The sequence below is a fragment of the Dasypus novemcinctus genome, chromosome 18, assembly GCF_030445035.2.
Source record: "Dasypus novemcinctus isolate mDasNov1 chromosome 18, mDasNov1.1.hap2, whole genome shotgun sequence".
Lineage (NCBI taxonomy): Eukaryota > Metazoa > Chordata > Mammalia > Cingulata > Dasypodidae > Dasypus > Dasypus novemcinctus.
In genome coordinates, this window is record NC_080690.1 from 34,484,877 (window position 1) to 34,504,363 (window position 19,487).

The window sequence follows — 19,487 nt, forward strand, 5'->3', positions numbered from 1 at the left end:
GTATTTATTGGAAGTTGGAGTTGTCTTAAATGATATTGCAGGGACAGATGCTGGACACTATATATCCTGCCATAACCCACTGAATGTATTGGAGGAGAGTGTAAACTACAATGTAAACTATTATTCATGTGGTGCAGCAGTGCTCCAAAATGTATTCCCCAAATGGAATGAATGTGCCTCAATGATGAAAGAGGTTGTTGATGTCGGAGGAGTGAGGTGGAGTGGAGTAGGGTATATGGGAACATTTTACATTTTTTAATGTAACACTTTTTGTGATTTATGTATCTTAAAAAAAAATACAATAAAAAATGATGGGGGTGGGGAGTGGGTATATGGGAACCTCATGTTTTTTAATGTAACATTTTGTGTGATCTATTAACTTTAAAAAAATAATAAAATAAAATTTTTAAAAAAGTATTGTGTTTCTTGTAGTGGCTGTAAGAAAGGGGTGAGAGCTAACATGAGGTTTCTTTTAGGGGTGATAAAAAAAGTTCTAAAATTTTGAAATTACCAAAAATTACTAAAAGGAAAGCTAAAAAATGTACCATGGCACTGCATAGCACAGTAAAACAGCATGGTAATGGTTGTACAACTGTATGAATAAACTAAAAACCATTGCTTTGTACACTTTAAATAGGTGAATTGTATGGCGTATGAATTATATTAATAAAGGTGTTTAAAAAATTATTGGGACTCAAATTTTGACCTGTAATGTAACACTCACCTAGAAAGTACTATCCTCACTTTTCTAAAAGCTTTCCATTATTAATAAGGTGAAAGTTTACATTTTAATCCAATGACCTTGGCTATAGAACCAAGGGGAAGTCTTATTTATATAGACCTCATATAAGAAAGCTTTGTGTATGTAATTGACCTCCAGTAAATCCAAACTTGTGTTCCATTGGAGGCCCTTTTATTGGCAGTTTTTAACAATTGCAAAGTGAATGGTAACAATCTTGAGAAGTCTTTTTTGTTTTCTAGTTAATAGACTTAAAATATTGGACTTGAAAAAGGCTTTAAAGATAATTTAGTCCTTTTGTAAGATTGAACAAATATTTACTGGGCATCTACTCTAAATCAGGCACTATTATAGGTCTCAGGGGTACAATACAGACCTTAAAATAGAACACATTTTTGTTCAGGTAGCTTTTTTTTTCTGGCAACAGCTTTGTTGAGATATAGTTCACATCCCATACAATTCACCATTTAAAGGGTACAACTCAATGGTTTTTAGTATATTCAGAGTTATAGATATACTCTGGACATTTCACGAGAAGTTATACAATGTGTTGCCTTTTGTGTGTGATTTTTCCCCCACTTAGAATGTTTTCAAGGTTCCTCTATGTGACATATATGAAAACTTCTTTCTTTTTAAAGGTGTAATATCTACATTGTATGGATGTACTGCATATTGTTTATCCATTAGTTGAGCATTTGGGTTGTTTCCACTTTTTGCCATTATGAATAATGCTGTGTGAACATGTGTGCACAAAGCGAACATGTGTTTTCATTTATCTTGGGTTGATGGGTCAAATGGTAACTGTTATAAACTATTTTAGGAAATGCCAGACTTTTCCAAGGTGGCTGCGCCATTTTACATTCTCACTAGCACTGTGTGAGGAACGCATTTTGATTTCGTACCCACTTAGGTTCGTTTTAGATTCTGCTAGAGGTACACGGGAAATTTGAGATAACTATTGGCGATAAACTTCAATAATATTCATACTTTTGGGATCATGGCCTCTTATAACCTAAACACCACGAGAGTTCAGGGGTAACCTATTTTAGAGGGTGAAGGGAACAAAGCGGAAAGTGGCCCGGGTGCCTGCCGTCTGGTGGGCCGATTACACGGCCTGGGCCAGACCGCCGGTCAGGGCCGACTGGACTGTGCCACGTTTCGGATTGGCCCCAGCCGAGCCTGGGTGGCGACCAAGGATGAAGCTTAGTGCTGAGCTCCCCGGCCTGCGGCCTGGTCCCACACCCTCTAGGCGGCAGGCGGACGGCTGGGGGCGGGGGACGAAGGCCGCGCTCCCGCGCCGGTCCTGCCCGCGGCCTGCTGGGGGCGGCGGCCCGCCCCGATCCCGCCGAGGCTCTTCCGCGCCGGTAGGGGCAGCAGCGGGAGCGGCGCGGGGCGGAGCGGCGCGAGTGGCCAGGAACGGCCCGGCCCGGCGTGGCGGCGGCGGCGACGGCGACAGCGACGCCAGAGCCCGGAGCGCCGTTCGCGAGGCCTCCGCAGGGGCCCGTCCGCAGCGCGGGGAGGCCTGGGGACCGGAGGCCGCCGCCGCCGCCATGCCTCTGCTCTTCCTCGAGCGCTTCCCCTGGCCCAGCCTCCGCACCTACACGGGCCTCAGCGGCCTGGCTCTGCTCGGCACCATCATCAGCGCCTACCGTGCGCTCAGCCAGCCGGAGGTCGTACCCGGCCCGGCCGAGTCGGCCCAGCTAACGGACCAGCTGCAGTCAAAGCTGCCCGTGCCGATTCGGCCAAGCGCAGAGGGTCCCCGGGCCCGCGACGTGGCGCAGTACCTGCTCTCGGACAGCTTGTTCGTGTGGGTGAGCGAGGCGGCTCCGGGCCCTGCGGAGGAGCGGGGCCGTGGGGTTGGGGGGGGGGGGGGGGGAGAAGTGTGCGGGCCGCCATGTCACCCATTATCCGTGGGGGGCGTGGCCGGGGAAGGATCCCCTCCCCCCCGGGACCACGGACCGCGAAGGCCTTGCGTGGGGCACCCGCGGGAGAGCCCGCGGAATAAGAGGGGTGAGGTGTTCGGCGGCGGCGAGTGGGTGGCAAGGAAGAAGATCGGGTTGAGGTGTGAGGGGAAGGCGGCCCGAGGCGAGGGCTTGGGGAAGCAGGTCCGGAAGGCGCGAGGGGCGAGGCGGGGTGGGGGCGGTGAGGGGGCGGTGAGGCGGTGCGAAGGAATGTGGCGTGGCCTGGCTGGGCCAGGAGGGAGAGCGGGGTGAAGGGGTTGAGGGGTACCGGGGTGGGGTGGGGGCGTAAAAGGTGGCGGGGGGAGTAAAAGGAGGCGGACGGAGTCGCGATTTTTGAGAGGCAGTCGTGAAGGAAATTAGAAAATCTCAAAGAGCACCTCGCAAGGGAGGTGGGCATCGCGGAGTCCCCTAACCTGAGTGTTTTATTGAGCGGAGGAAATTGAAATGCTCCTCTGACTCTAAAGCATGGGAACTTGTTAGCGGGTTTCCAATGAAGAGGAGAGAGCAGGGTTGGGAGAATTGAGATGTCGAGTATGGGGGACTTTTAGTCATTTGGGTGTGTTTGGAGATTCCTGTTTGGAGAGAGGCCGTCTCCCACAACTTTTTTGCCGCTTGGTATTTGATCGTTCTCCTTGGGCGATACAGTTCATTACAAAACAAAACCGTGCTTCCTTTCCTGCTGCTTTTACCTGATGATGTATGTTGGTTTCCTTTGATGTCTGAAGGCAGCAAAACATTGTAAATCAAGCAGCAGCACATCATTATAACTCAGGATTTCTCCTTTTAGTGATCCATTTCAAAACAAGGTTCCCACTTTCTCCAGTGCAAGATCAGCAACATTTACAAGGGATAAATGTTGGTCTCCTTTATTAGAACAGATAATTTCAGGCCGGGCAGATCAACAGTATTTTAGCTAAAGAGTTTTGCTTCCTTTTGGCCTTGAATGCCTGTTACATAAACTCCACACTGATCCAAAAAGTTGCTGCAGGATCTAAGTCTGTCACTCGGGCATTTACTGCTGCATCTTGGATTTCGTCTCCTCCTGCAAGTTCCCATCTGGGGTTGAGAGTAGGCTGTAAATGACTGAGAGATTAATACTCCAAGTTTATAGAATGATATACAACTCATTTGTTATAATTAATCCCACTGTGCTTCATTAGTGAGCAGTGGGATTTATGAACTCTGTGGGCTCTGGAATTACATCTCCTGGTCCTTCTTAGGTAGAGTTTAGTAAAAGGCAGTGAAGGATGAAGTCTAGGCCACTTTTGCAATGTAAAGCTGAATCTTATAGTACCAAAGAAGGGAGAAGAGAAACAGTTCAACTCAACATCTTTTGTTTAATTTCAAATCTAATTTTTTTCATTTGAGTTGGCAAGTAAAAAACTTAGTGATGTGAAGAATGCTTTTGCCAAATGTTAAGATTATAATGTGGTCTTTGACATTTATTTTAAACCAAAGATAAAATAAGTCTGAGAAGGAATCAACTATTGTGTTTTATAACAACGATTAATATTGCTATTAGTATTAGTATTTCCCCCCTAGGAGTTTCTTCTTACAAAACCCATGTTCAAAATCTAGGTTGAAACATTATGTAAAGCCTGTTGATTTTTCTATGGGAATTATTAATTTTAAGAAAATTTACCTTCCCAGCTTTTTCAAGAGCCATCTTGTGTCATGCAAGCTTATTTCTTCCTATCTACTGATGATATTTTCATTTCTCATTTGATCTTACCATTTCCTTCTGTCTTTCCTCTGTTGTTATGTAGGTTCATCTTGTCCTTTCTTTCTCAGACCCTGTACGTATGTGACACCGTAAGTTTTCCTCATCACCCATTTAGTTTCTTCTTTAGCCGCTAAGTAGGGATCATAATTTCAAAGTCTGTGGCCTGATAGATTACATTAGTGAGTGACTAGGTTGACGTGGTCTTTGACAAAAAAAAAAACGGATGCTCATTGCCCCGTTCCTGAAGGCATTTTGATTCAACTTTTTTTCTTTTTTTAAAAAAAGACTGCCCTCCAAAGCCAAGCAACATCAACAACAAACTGATCCTTTTGCCAGTTTGCAAATCCTGCCAATTATTATTTAGCACACTGGAATCTCTAAAAGTTATTTTTGTAGAGCACAGTTTGGGATAATATAGATCTGATAGCATTTTAGCAGGTTTTAGATTAACAAATTCAATTCAAACCTTTCAGAGGCCTTAATTTGGGTAGTCCGGAGGGTATTTTAAGTGACAAGCTAAATATGGTGTGGTTTAGAGGAAGAGATTAATTTTACCTAGGGAAGGACTCATGGAAGAATCTCAACAAGTAGAGGGCAGTCAAGGCAGAGAAAACTGCCTACGAAGTACAGTTTGACATAGGGAGACAGTACAGTGCATATGCAGAGCAGTCAGTAAACTGGGCTGTTAATTTAAAAATCTCTTGGCTTTTTTGATTTAAGAGAGACATTGGGGAGGTGAAGGGGAGACCCAGGGGTAACAGAACGTGGGAGAAGTGGCCTTCTTGTGAGAAGAATTGAGCAACCCCCCCGAAGGTTTATTTCTCATAATGTGAACCTTTGGCATCCGTGTCATCTGGGACACTTGTAAAATGTAGTTTCCCAGGCTCTACCTGGGGAATCAATTTCAGGGAGAGGAGTAAGGCCTTGGAATCTTCATTTAATTCATGCCTTAGGTGGCAGTAATGTTTGTGAAACTGATCTAGGAATTGGCTGGGGTATGGGGCATTTGTAAATCTTGCCTGTTCTGCTGAGGAGTGTGGACATTTTGTGGGCTGTGGAAAGGGATTTAAAGGGGGAGGGTGTCATGTGTGTGTGGGGGGCCTGTCAGGATGAGATGGTTTTTTTCAGGGATCATTTATGGAAGCATTGTGAAAGATGGGTTTATATAGTGGGAAGAGACCAGGTGATTAGTCACCTAAAGCCACCTTCTTCCAAAGTGGGCCTTGTTGGACAGTGAGGACAGGACATTGAGAACCTCTCCCAAGGTGGGCCTTAGGCATGGACATTGAGAACAGGTTTGGGAGGAAGTTCCAGGGTTCTTATACTAACAAATAGCGGGGTTTGACCTGATCACTTGTTTCCCATGTCTTTTTAGTACTTCCATTCTAAAGTTTTATTCCAAATAAAATTTTACTTCATTGTTAGTCATGTCTATTTACGTTGTTCAGATGTTATTTCTACTAAAGTGCCTCTTGATCCATCCCGTCATTGTTTAGGATTGTTTAGGTGTTTTGGCTTTTCCGCTTCTTTATTCTTACTCATTATTTTCCTGTTTCTGTTACTTGCTTATTTTTCACCATGTCTTCTAATATTTAAGAGCAGGACATGGTGAAATGGAGAAATAGAAATATGAAACAAGTGTTAAGGTTCTGACTTAAGTATGTACAGATCAAATAATTTAAGTAGAAGTCTCAAGGGGGAAAATCACTGAAAAGGAAAAGGGATAAAAGTGAACTGACCAGGAAGTGGACTTGGCCCAGTGGTTAGGGCATCCGCCTACCACATGGGAGGTCCACAGTTCAAACCCCGGGCCTCCTTGACCCGTGTGCAGCTGGCCCACGCATAGCGCTGATGTGCGCAAGGAATGATGTCCCACGCAGGGGTGTCCCCAGCATAGGGGAGCCCCACACGCAAGGAGTGCGCCCCGTAAGGAGAGCCGCCCAGCGCGAAAGAAAGTGCAGCTTGCTCAGGAATGGCACTGCACACGTGGAGAGCTGACACAACAAGATGACGCAACAAAAAGAGACACAGATTCCCGTGCGGCTGACAACAACAGAAGCAGACAAAGAAGAACATGCAGCAAATAGACTCAGAGAACAGACAACTGGGGTGGGGGTGGGGTGGAGTAGGATGGGAGGGGGTAGAGGGGAGGAGAGAGAAATAAATAAATAAAAATCTTTAAAAAAAAAAGTGAACTGACCATTTAGAGCAGGAACCATGGTGGCTCATTTGATCCACAGCCCACTTTTGTACAGCCTACGAGTTAAAAATGGTTTTTACAGTTTTTAGGGGTTGTAAAGAACATGTTGCAGAACCTGTGGCCGGCAAAGCCTAAAATATTTACTATACAATAGCTATTTATAGAAAAAGTTGCCGACTTCTGCATAAGAATCTGTTTTCACCTAATCATAAAACTTTAGAACTGAAAGTACTTTGCTAGATTTGAGTTTTCATGAGTCTTTAAGAGTCTAATATTCCAAAGAATATTAGAGAAAAATGTTAACTCTAGAAATGTTGGGACAGCAGGAGAAACAAAGATTAACTGCATGTATAATAGGATATAACCTTAGTTGAACAACTTAGAAATACAGAAAAAATCTTTAGGGTAGGGAGGAAGGGGGAACTGCTTTTTGATTGCCTACTAGGTGTGAGCTGAGAGTTTGCATGCATAATCTCATATTGTGAAAAGAGGAACACAGTCTTTGATATTATAAGGAGGTGTATAAATCTTTGTATTTTGTTGGCATTTTATCCTTATCACTGGGAGCCTGCAGAGAGGCAACAATGCACACATTGTTCTGAAGGGAGGGACAGGTCCTTAGGGTTGGAGAGTAGTTTGCCTGATGTTAAATAGGGGATGAAAAGAGATCCAAACTGATCTTGTCCTTGAAACAGTTCCAGGTAGTTTAACCACATTTCATCACAAGTTCACAAATAATACCCCACTGGTGGCCAGCATTTGACAGAAGCACCTGCTTCCATTACACAGTGATAAATGTGGCTAAGCCATTTGTTATCACCTTTCTCCCTTTTCCTGCAGGCTTTTCTGTCTTATAATTAAGTTTTTTATTTTCCCAGATTGAACAGTAGAACCATTCTGGAAGGGAGCTTTTCTTGCAGGGCCTTAAAGGACATTACTTTAAGCTTGATTAAGTAGGAGTTCCTTGTATCACTGCTATCTGATCTGTGAGGGACTGCTCAGGGACAAGTAAAACTTGTTTTTATTTGGTGTGTAGCTTAGTTTAAAAAAAATAAAGGCATTTGGTGATGCTTTAAGAGCTTTTGCAGTGCTATCGATGTGAGAAACTTTCCTGATGTATTTTAATATAGTGAAATACTGTGTGTTCTAAATGGATGACTTGTGACTTAGGCACCTTATTTTGGGTTGTTTACTTATCAGTGTCTTATGGTGAGAAAAATAATGTGAAATTTCAAAACCAAAATATCTAATTTGCACTCTTATGGTACAAACCCAGAAGGTACAAAAACGGTATACAGTGAGAAGTAAATCTCCTTCTCTCTCTTTCCCCTCTCTCTGCTACCTGCTTTCCTCCCCCAGAGACAGCTGTTAGCAGTTTTTGGCAGTTAGTGCTGCTGTTAGTAGGAGACAAAGAAATATCCAAATCGATCAAGTGCTTGACACAATTCACATATACATATATAAACTTTTTGTATACATACTAATTACACAGAACAGAGCATGGAAATCATATTTGTATACCTTTTTTCCAGTAAGCAAGTTATCGTGAAGATTCCATATAATGTTAGTAAATAGATGCTAAGTTAATTTTACTGGCTTCATAATGTTCCACTAAATGGATATTTACAGTATCTTGAACTAGTCTCACTGATGGACATAAATCGTGCTCCAGTGAGCCATTTTATACTTATATCGAAGCTTAGATTCTGCCTCCAAGGAAACATTAACCAGCTGAATAGAGCAGATAAAATGAAGTTAGCATGTCCGTTGTTTAAATGAATAATGTTTCGGGTTAGACATGCTGGAAGTGAGTCTCAGTGTGATTATTGGAGGTAGAAAGGTTTGTCCCAAGGTTCTGTGGATTTAAATCTGTGCTAAAGTGTTGATTCTCTAGTTCATTGGTGAAGTAGAGGGATTTTATTTGGAATATGCTTTTTAATGAGGAATGGTATAATGTTTCTTTTAGTGTTTGCAATTTATTATGCCTTTGCCAATTTTGAGGTTGAGAAGTTATAGTATGCAATATTTGTGAAATTTGGACATTTTTTCTATAGACCTAACGTAGATAATAATTGGTTAGGGTGCTTAAAACATCTTTCTAAACACCCCTCATAGTCTTAAGTTGCTTCCAATCATGTAGAGCTTTGACCTTTATATAAAATTCACAAAGGTTATTTTTATTTATCTTTTTCTTTTTATATAAATTCCCTTTCTGCTCTCAGTATACTTTTTCAAATCTCTTTTTTTTTTCCTTCTTACCCATGCTAATTTTTAATTCTTCATTTAAATTAAAGTAGTAAATGGTTATCCTTGGGTAATGGATTTTCTGAGGGACTTTCACTTTTTTTTGTAATTCAAAGATGTAAACTTTTTATGATAATGCATAACTTATTTTTCAATTTAGAAATAAAATTTTTTTTACAAGTTTAACTGAAAAATAGCAAATAATACTTTATTTTTTGTTTTGTAACCCAAGGTGTGTAAGGATATTGTTTTGGATAAAAAAGTAATTAATGACGTTAAATATGATTTCTTCTCCTTCATTCTTTAACTCCCTTACCATGTGTTGTTTCATGTTAGTTCTAAATGAAAACTGTTCGAATGCAGAGTCCAGATCACTCATTTTTCTGACCTCCTACATGCCTAGAACAAATAGGTGCTAAATGTGTTGCTTTTAATTCCTGTCTTTATATGTCTACAAGCAAAAGCAGAAAGGATTCTTTAAAAATATCCTGTTGTAATTAGGCTGGGGATAAGTGGCTGATTTTACGTTTAGCTGAGGGTTGTGTTTGTGGTTTTGTCTTGGTATTTCTCTTAATTAACTTGGCCTTTGTTCCAGTTGGCTGGTTTAGAGTACGTCTATTTCACTATTTTATCTCTCCCAAAATTAGTATTCCAAGCCACCTGGAACATTTTGAATAGGATTCTTCCACAGGGACTCATGAACTAAGGTGTTTTGGATAGCTAATTTTTTTCCCCTGGTTTTTTAAAGGATTGGTTTTTTGTTTTTTGTGTTCTAGCAGAACTATTTTAGTTTCAGTACTTAAAAAATATATCACACACACCCTTACCTGATTAGTCAGAGTAGAATTAAACATAAAGTTTTTGTAATATATCAGGGTTGCTATTGTGTGTTCTACCAAAGGGTTAAATAGTGTGACGGACTAGGGAACCTGGAGAGTTCTTGGGACCTATGGTACTGGAGTTTACTTTCTTAAATTACTCTCTTCCAGTTATCTTCCTTTTTGTTTTTTAAATCACTTTGCTTTGAAAAGTGGATGGAGGGATAACCTGGGAAAAGGAATATGGCCACCTTCTTATAAACATAGAGCCTCAAAGGCTGAACCTTTGTTTTGCATTGGTGGTGGTGATTTTATTTGTTCTCAATAAAAGTCAACTTTACTGTTTTTACCAAGGTCCTTATGGCCTCTTTAGGTCATTTAAAGTTTTAAAAATCATTTCATCATCAGTAATGGGATTTGCCACAGTAGCTGCTTGTTCAGGGCGAACCCACTCTTGCATTAGATTTTTTGCTTAGGTCTAAGTATAGCCATTTCTTAAAAAAGAAAGTTTTTTGTTTTTTGCTTTTTTTTTTTTTTAAAGAAACTTTCCTACCAACTATTGAAGAAAGCCTCAATTTTACATTGGTAGCCCATGGTTGCCCCTTAGCTCTTAGCTCCTCCTGCCAGTTTTCTTCTTTCTCCTGCTTGGTTTCCTGATTTCAGTCCCCTCTAATAGTCTAGAACCTTGGCTTTGAGGCCACCACCAAGTATGGAGAAGAGCTGTCTTTTGGTTGCAGGTTAAATGCAAAACATTAAAAAAAATATATAGACATTTATAAAAGCATGTCTAGTTTTTGATCTTTTGATATTTTTATGATCATTTCATACCACTGCCCCCCTACTTTCTGTTTGTTCTGCCCGGCAGGGTATTTAGGTGCTAGATTTTATTGTTCATGATTACAACTTCAGTTTCTAGAATAGCTTTCTCCAATGCTTTCAAAATCTTAATAAAGGAAATGGTGTACCTGGGAGGCAGTGACACATTGTCTCCACTTTACATGCAGCCGAGTTAAGACTGAAAGGGAAGGTGGCTTACTGGAGTGTACATACTGGGACAGGAAACTGAATTAACTGGTGAGCTGGTGTTTTTTCCCCCACTCTCATCTCTACCCCTACCCCTCAAAGAAGTATGCGCCATTCATTGTTACTTATCTTGTACCAATAGAGAACTGGAAAGGCTCAATTACGGGAAATGATGGCAGAATTCCTAAAATAAAATTTTTAGAACTTTTATTTTTCAACAGCAGAAAATGAACTTCCTTTTTTTGGTTTGTATACAGGTGCTGGTAAATACTGCTTGCTGTGTTTTGATGTTAGTGGCAAAACTAATCCAATGTATTGTGTTTGGTCCTCTTCGAGTGAGTGAGAGACAGGTGAGTCAAGCACAGGTGACATAACAAGGATGGATTCTTAACCAGGTTTTTAAAAAACTTTTTATTTGTTATAATTTCAGCTTACAGAAAAGTTAACACATCCCATTTGCTTTAACATTTGCTTTATATTTACATATGTATTTTTTTTTATCCATTTGATGTTAAGTTATCATAACCTCTTTACCACAAATACTTCAGTATATATTTCCTAGGAACAAGGACATTTCTTATATAATCATAGCACAGCTAACAAAATCAGGAAATTTAACATTGATTTAATACTTTATCTAATCCATGTCAGTCCATATTCTGGGTAGCCAGGTGTCCCAATATTGTTCTTTATAACTATTTTTCCCCATGACTTTTCTGAATATAGATTTTTAAGAAACATCGATTTGTTCTAACTTGAATGAACATAAGTATCCTTCTCTAGAATTGGGGTTCTTTTACAAAAGAATTCACTGAGAAGTATTTTTTTCCTTCAGAAAAGTAAGTTAAGATTCTTTGGTTTACAAGGAGAATATTGGGTGACTTATTCTTGCTTCAGGTGAGACTGTCTAGTATTTGCACATGACTATTAGAATGTATATCTGGGTAGGGAACACTTTCAATAAAGAATTATTCTACAAGCATACTGTGTAGATTGGCAGTTCCTTAAGAATTTTAGTTGGGTAGAGTGTAGAATGGTGTGCTTTACAATAAAAATTTAGAACTGACCTTCAAACCAACAACTGAATTAAAAAAAAAAACCAACTTGTATTTTACTCTATCTTATCCCACAAATAAGACACTGGCACATTACATTATGACTAGAACAATGACTTCATTGCTTTTTCCATGTATAGTGTTCTAGTCTCTCCTTACCTACCCTTTTATCCCAAATCTCCTTTAATCATATCAGCTAAAGTCTTAGTTTAGAGCTGAAATGCGGTTACTTTGTGGTCAAACCCTTGAATGCTCTTTTCTCAGAGGTTTTTCTTTAGAGAATATCCAACACTTTCTCCAGAGGGGCATTAGAACATTACTATTTTTTTTTTTAGGATTCAAAAACTCCTTTTGATGCTCAAAACTCTTGATTTGTGGGCAAGAAATTTGTGAGGCGAGGCATGGCATTTAATTGTTAGTGGATTGATCTAGTCCTAGTGTACCTTTTTATAGTGCTTTTCCCTAAAATGTTAGGTATCTGTCTGGTCAAAACATGTAGAAAGCATAATATTGAAATATTTCAGAGATTTTACAATATCTAGAGATAATCATAATGGGCATATTTGTTACCCAGTCTATTTTCAGGTTTTTCAGTATAGATCACATCTTTCATGTTATTCTATGCCGACTTATTCTATGATTAATGTCATCTGGTAGCATTTATTAAGCAACATTTTGAGTTAAAACTGTATAGAATTGACATGATCTTTGCTCCTTGGGTGCTTAAAGTTTAGGAAATAGAGTAATGTTGGAAGCAAAGACATTAAATTCCTAGAATGGGACAAATAGAAGTTAAGTGGAGTTTCAGAACAAAGAAATTTGTCTTTTTTCTATTTATTTATCCATCTATTTATTTATTTATTTATTTTAGAGAAACTTTAGATTATATAAATGTCACAAAAGAAATATAGGGGATTCCCATATGCCTCACTCCCTTTCCCTCCCCCATTTTCCCACATTTACAACATCCTTCATTAGTGTGGTGCATTTGTTAACAATTGATGAATGCATATTAAAGCATTGCCACATAACCTTGGATTATAGTTTACATTATAGTTTATACTCTGTCCCATGCAATTTTGTAAGTTATGACAAAATATATAATGGCTTGAATCCATCATTGCAGCATCATTCAGGACAATTCCAGTGTCCCAAAAATGCTCCCCATGTTACACCTTATTTTTCCCTCTTCTTCCCTTCAGAACCTCCGGTGCCACTGACACCACATCAGTGATAAAAGTAGAAGTTGGTGTGGTTTTTTTTTTTAAACTCAGTGCCTAAGCACTTTACATATATTAATTTATTTAATCCCTATACTGAGTGGGTGGTTTTTTCTGAGATCCATTTTATAGATAGGGAAATCAAAGCACAGGATGTTAAGTGACTTGCCCAAAGCCACCCAGCAAATAGGTAAACAGAGCCAGGATTCAAAACTGGGGCTCAAGATATCCTAGGTTCACCTTGTTCTTTCCTTGCCTCAGATCTGTAAACAGACATTCACCAACAATTCCGTTTTCATTTTTTTGGGAAATGGTATCCAGAAAACAAGATCTATATAGTAGATGTGCTCAGTGCTCCTGAAATCTCTTTGCTCTTTCTTTTGGACGGTTAGGGAATAATTTTTTATTTTCTCCCTAGTTTGTTTTGTTCTCTGACTGTAGAAAGGGTGTGTTCAAAACTTGAAATAATGCTTTAAGTAGTGTTATCAATTTGATATACATTTAGGCTCAATTCTTTGTATTCAATTTTACAGTTGCTTTTTATTTTTGAATTTATGAAACATTTATATGGTTCAAGATGATATAAAAAAGCATATTCTGAAGTTTGCTTTCAGCCTTAAGCCTTACCCTTTCATTCATTTCCCATCCACTTCATAGATGGCTTGAATAGTATATTTTAATATCTGGTGGGGCTAGATGCCCCTCTCCCTGGCCATTGCCCCATTTTTTCAGAATTGTAAAAATTTTTAATTCAGAGTCCTGATTATAGGAAAGAGGACAGGAAAGGTATTCTTATACACTGCTGGTGGGAGTATACACTTAGACAACTTTGGAAAGCAGGTGGATGTTATATAATAGAAACTATAAAAAAATTTGTAAACCTTTGACCCAATACTGTTAAAGAAATAGAAGCATCCAAAGATATGTACCAAGATGTTCATTACAGTTTTTCTTGATGATGAAAAATTTAAAAAAGTTTCAATGTCCAAGTGTAATCATTAAAATGAGACTATTAATATCAATATTCATGGAATATTCACTGATTTTGAGGGCTCTCACAATGCAATAAGTGAAAGAAAGTATACAAATATTAATGTGTTTTACATATAAAGAAGAAGACAAATGCATAAAAATATTAAAGCATCATTTTATTTTAATTGCCTTTATGTTTTTTCATATTTTATTGACTATGGGCTGGCAAATGAGCATATTTTTCAGTATGAGGAATCTTTTTTAAAAAATGAAAAAGCAAGTCTAATCTCTTCAATTTTAAGTACCCAGACAGCAGAAATGTTGGAAATGATATTTGTTGCCCTTGCCATTATTTTCTATTGTGCTTTGAAATGGTGTTATTTCGATTTTTTAAAACATAAAGCACTAGTTTTAATATCACTACCCTTTTTATTGGGTTTTTAAAAAGTGGCAGTAATTCCATGACTGATTCAGGGTTATAATCTGAAGTCTACAAATTACTTTCTGGGTGCTTCACCTCTGTTCTTACTCAGAGTGTTTTTTTTCCCCTTTGCCCTCTGTTTTCTTGTGGAAAGTGTTAGTAAGCTAAGTTTAGAATATTTTCTCCATAGAAACTGTCTCTGGTTTTGTTAACTTCTCTTAAGTGGCTTAGGTGTGATGGTACTCACCGTTATAACATTTTTCTTTTTAGCATCTCAAAGACAAGTTTTGGAATTTTATTTTCTACAAGTTCATTTTCATTTTTGGTGTGCTGAATGTCCAGACAGTCGAAGAGGTGGTCATGTGGTGCCTATGGTTTGCTGGACTTGTATTTCTGCACCTGATGGTTCAGCTCTGCAAAGACCGATTTGAATATGTGAGTTTTTAGCCAAGTTCTTTGCTTGCTTAGTCACATGTTTGTCAGATTTGAATTGTGTAGTATGAATGAACCATGATAGGCCTGCTTGGGTAGCTCTCAAGGGGAAGGCTTTTGGGTTAGGTACCCATTACTTGTTTCTTGAGGAACTTTCTGCAGTAGCCAAGGGATTCAGTATCAGTGTCTCCTAGAGAGGTTTCTTCCCCTACCCCATAGAGTATTACACTCCTGCCCATGTGGGGTCAGCTTACCTACATACCTTGCATCAATCACAGTGCAAAGAAATCCTGATATATAAACTGCATAAAAATTAGTCTGGATATTTTCTCTCCTATTCTCCTTCCAATTTTCCCCTCTTACATTGCTTCTTTTTAACTAGTATGTTCTTTCTACCCCAGACCAGGACTGAATTAACCCTTTCAGCTGCCTTGTTTCCTTGAGAAGCAGAATCCTTTTCTGTCTGGATTAAAGATCTGCCTCTCAGCTTCAGATCAGAACTGTGCAGGTGAACCCTCCCTCATTAGTTCTCCTGAACTAATCTCTTGTGGATCCTGGGTAAATGTGTACCTATAATGCTGTCCCTCATTTCAACCCACTCCAGGGCCTGGTCTTACCTTTTCTTTACCCAGTCTTCAGGGACCAGGTGGCACGTGCATCTCTTTGTCAATTAATCTCATTCTCAAAGCTTTAAGCTCCTTCATAATTCAACCCCACATCCAGGTCAGTAATAGAAGCCAAACTAGTTTGTTATCTACACCTACTTCCTCAGGAGTCACAGCTCCAGGTTTTCTTTTCCAACCTATTCCTTTTTCTCTGTAATGTTCACATCGTAATAGTAGTAAATCTGTATCTGAATTACATTTCAGTTGTCCTAGCCCTAAACAGACTAGGAATGTCCCCTGCTGGTTTTTGGGAGAGAAGGCTAAAGCAAAACTGAGAAAGGCAACAGACCATGGCACTGTCCTGAGTCCTATTGAATGTTAGAAGATAGAATTCCATACCCTTGTAAAATTGCTTCCAAAGACCTATAATCTTGCTGGTAGCAGAATTCTTAAAAATATGAGATGAAAATATAGTGTATATTTTTTATTTGATAAATTATAAAGATCTCTATTAGCTTATACCCATATTTAGGTAGGTGGAAGGATTATTGTTTCTATAATAATATTATAACTATTATTATATTGTTAATAATTAATTATAAATATACTGTTATATAATTATATTATATTGTTATAATTATTTTATAGGATGCTGTTCTGTGCTTTCCATTTTGGCCATGCAACTAAGCACAAATCCCTAAGCAAAGAAGCCAGGGATAACCTTTAGCTTCTCAGTGAAGTTTTAGCACAACTATGGAAAAGAGAATGGGCTTCCTTACTCTGTTTTGTACATTTCAGCTTTCCTTCTCTCCCACAACACCGATGAGTAGCCATGGTCGAGTCCTGTCTCTCTTGATGGCTATGCTGCTTTCCTGCTGTGGCTTAGCAGTTGTCTGTTGTGTCACAGGCTATACCCATGGAATGCACACATTAGCTTTCATGGCTGCAGAGGTAAGATGATATACACAGGCTTTGGCTCTGATTATATTCTTGTATATTTTCAAGGGACCTAGAGGATTATTGTCAGATTATTTTTTACCTATAAAGTAACTGATGGATATTTTGGTCTTTCATTTTAACAGGCATTTATTGAGTTCCTACTTTGAGTTGAGTATTGGTATTGAATGCTTTTATATGTGCTATTTCATGTAATTCTTGCTACAACCTAATAATTATTTTTTGTCATGATTTTTGTCATGATTTATATTATGGTTTCTATATGCTAGGAAAAACAGTTCTGGTAGATTAAGAAGAAATTTTTCTTAATATCAATTTATATAATACAAAATACCACAAGAGACCTATTTCCTTCTGATTTCCTTTATTCTCTTTTTCTTTTTTTTTTTTTAGGAGGTACCAGGGATTGAACCCAGGACCTCATACATGGGAAGCAGGTGCTCAACTACTGAGCAACAACCACTCCCCTATTTCTCTTTTTTTGTGTGTGGACGAAGGGAGTGCATGAAGCATTAGCTAGCAAGCAGGTGTTCATTTCCAGGAGTATAGTTACTGAACTATACTTAGAGGTAAAGGATCACTAAGTATTCAGATTCTCCTGTAGGGGAATCGATTGTGGTAATTTAGTCCTGTATAAAGTAAAAGTGATTGTTAAACTATTAGGAAGAACACCAAGAACTGTAGAAGGTATTCCCAGGAGATGGACAGGTGTGATTGGATGTCACCCTCTAACAGGAAAAGGCTCACCATGCATTGGGATTCTAGCTCATGTAGATATTTTTTGGGTTCGTAAACTTGAATCTGCTTATTATTAATTGAACTAAGAAATGTTTGTCTCCCATCATTTTATAAAGGTAAATTTGGCCTGAGCAGTTGTATATTTTATTGAAAAGAAAAAATAAGTCTTTTTTTTCTTTTTTAAACAGTCTCTTCTTGTGACAGTGAGGACTGCTCATGTGATTTTACGGTGAGTGGAAATTTTGGGAAGCTGGTGATTGAGGTCTACTCATGGAGTTGATTTAAGATGTAACATAACTATGAAAATATGACTAAATTATATCAAGTTTAAACCAAATTCATTCATAACAGTAAATTATTAAGGTGTTTTTCTTTGTCCATTGCAGATATATAATTCACCTCTGGGACCTCAACCATGAAGGGACATGGGAAGGAAAGGGAACGTATGTCTACTACACAGATTTTGTTATGGAACTCACCCTCTTATCCCTGGACCTCATGCACCATATTCACATGTTGGTAAGTTTGCTCAGAAAGGGCTCTAACCTAGGTGGCTAAGTTTTTCAGAGTTAGGAACCCTGGTAAATTGATTTAAAAAATGAAGCATTTGAACTAAGCTCTGGATGAACCACTTAAAAGGCTATATATAAAAACAAATGCAGCTGTGCATCCTTCCTCTTTTTCCCACCAAGTATCATGAAACCACTTTGGCTGGTGTCCGGCTTAGGAAGTGTGTGTTCTTTTCCTAGACTTGGATGTCTTTTCCTAGACATAGGTCAATTGGCTATTTCTCTAGCATGAAATTAAAAGGATAGCTCTCCTCATAGTTTCTTTGATTTTTGATATTTAACAGTTACATTGTAGCTAGTGATGGGAATTCCTGCAGTGCTAGCTTCTTTATGAAGTGATTCATTTTCCTGATTGTAATTTAAAATAGTGTTTACACTTAATTCCTTCTACTCTCATTGTTTAATTTTAGCTTTGATATGTTAGAAATTATAATCTAAAGTAGTAGAAAACTTACATCTTTAGTTAGCACTTCAGTGATGTAATAATGGTAAGAATCAACATATTTGGTGGGTAGTGTATGAAAATTATAAGACTATCAAAGTAGCATTTATTTTATTTATATTTTTTTAAAGATTTATTTTTTATTTATTTCTCTCCCCTTCCCCCACCCCCACTCCAGTTGTCTGTTCTCTGTGTCCATTTGCTGCGTGTTCTTTTTGCCCGCTTCTGCTGTTGTCAGTGGCACGGAAATCTGTGTCTCTTTTTGTTGCGTCATCTTGTTGTGTCAGCTCTCCGTGTGTGCAGCGCCATTCCTGGGCGGGCTGCACATTTCTTTCGTGCTGGGCGGCTCCCCTTACAGGGCGCACTCCTTGCCCTTGGGGCTCCCCTATGCGGGGGACACCCCTGCGTGGTACGGCACTCCTTGCGCGCATCAGCACTGCGTGTGGGCCAGCTCCACATGGGTCAGGGAGGCCCAGGGTTTGAACCACGGACCTCCCACGTGGTAGACAGACGCCCTGTCCACTGGACCAAGTCCGCTTCCCAAAGCAGCATCTAAAAATTATTTGGAAAAAAAAAAAAAAAAAAAAAATTATTTGGTTACCTCCTCACAAAGGAAAGTCCAGGAATGGGTGGTTTCATAGCTGAATTCTACTAAACATTTAAAGAAGATTTAATTAATACCAATCTTTCTCAAACTCTTCCAAAAGATAGACATGGAAGGATTACTTCCTTATTCTGTGAGGCTAATGTTATCCTGCTACCAAAGCCAGATAATGACAGCACAAGAAAAGAATTTCAGGCCAATATCCCTTATGAATATAGAAATAAAAATCTTCAATAAAGGGAAATGGACTTGGCCCAATGGATAGGGCATCCGCCTACCACATGGGAGGTCCGCGGTTCAAACCCTGGGCCTCCTTGACCCATGTGGAGCTGGCCCACACGCAGTGCTGATGGGCGCAAGGAGTGCCCTGCCACGCAGGGGTGTCCCCCCCTAGGGGAGCCCCATGCGCAAGGAGTACACCCCATAAGGAAAGCTGCCCAGCGTGAAAGAAAGTGCAGCCTTCCCAAGAAAGGCGCCCAACACACGGAGAGCTGACACAACAAGATAATACAACAAAAAGAAACGGATTCCCGGTGCCGCTGATAAAGATAGAATCGGTCACAGAATAACACACAGCGAATACACACAGAGAGCAGCAACTGGGAGGAGGGGAGTGGAGGGGAGAGGAAAAAAAAAATCTTCAGTAAAATACTAGCAAACCAAATCCAGCAGCATATTAAAAGGATTATGCACCTGGCCAAGTGGGATTTATTTCAGGAATGCAAGGATGGCTCAACATAAGAAAAGCAATCAAGGTAATATAC

General features: G+C 39.3%; 1 protein-coding gene across 1 annotated transcript in view; it reads left to right on the forward strand.

The window, feature by feature from the left end:
* The first annotated feature begins 1,920 nt into the window (after positions 1 to 1,920).
* Positions 1,921 to 19,487, forward strand: part of AMFR (autocrine motility factor receptor) — a 54,552-nt gene continuing 36,985 nt past the window's right edge. Inside the window, exons 1-6 of the mRNA XM_058279996.1 lie at positions 1,921 to 2,550; positions 10,966 to 11,058; positions 14,647 to 14,811; positions 16,212 to 16,364; positions 17,297 to 17,337; positions 17,495 to 17,627. Of these exons, the coding sequence (XP_058135979.1) occupies positions 1,936 to 2,550; positions 10,966 to 11,058; positions 14,647 to 14,811; positions 16,212 to 16,364; positions 17,297 to 17,337; positions 17,495 to 17,627 (1,200 nt within the window). The 5' untranslated portion in view covers positions 1,921 to 1,935. The remainder of the gene's footprint in view (positions 2,551 to 10,965; positions 11,059 to 14,646; positions 14,812 to 16,211; positions 16,365 to 17,296; positions 17,338 to 17,494; positions 17,628 to 19,487) is intronic.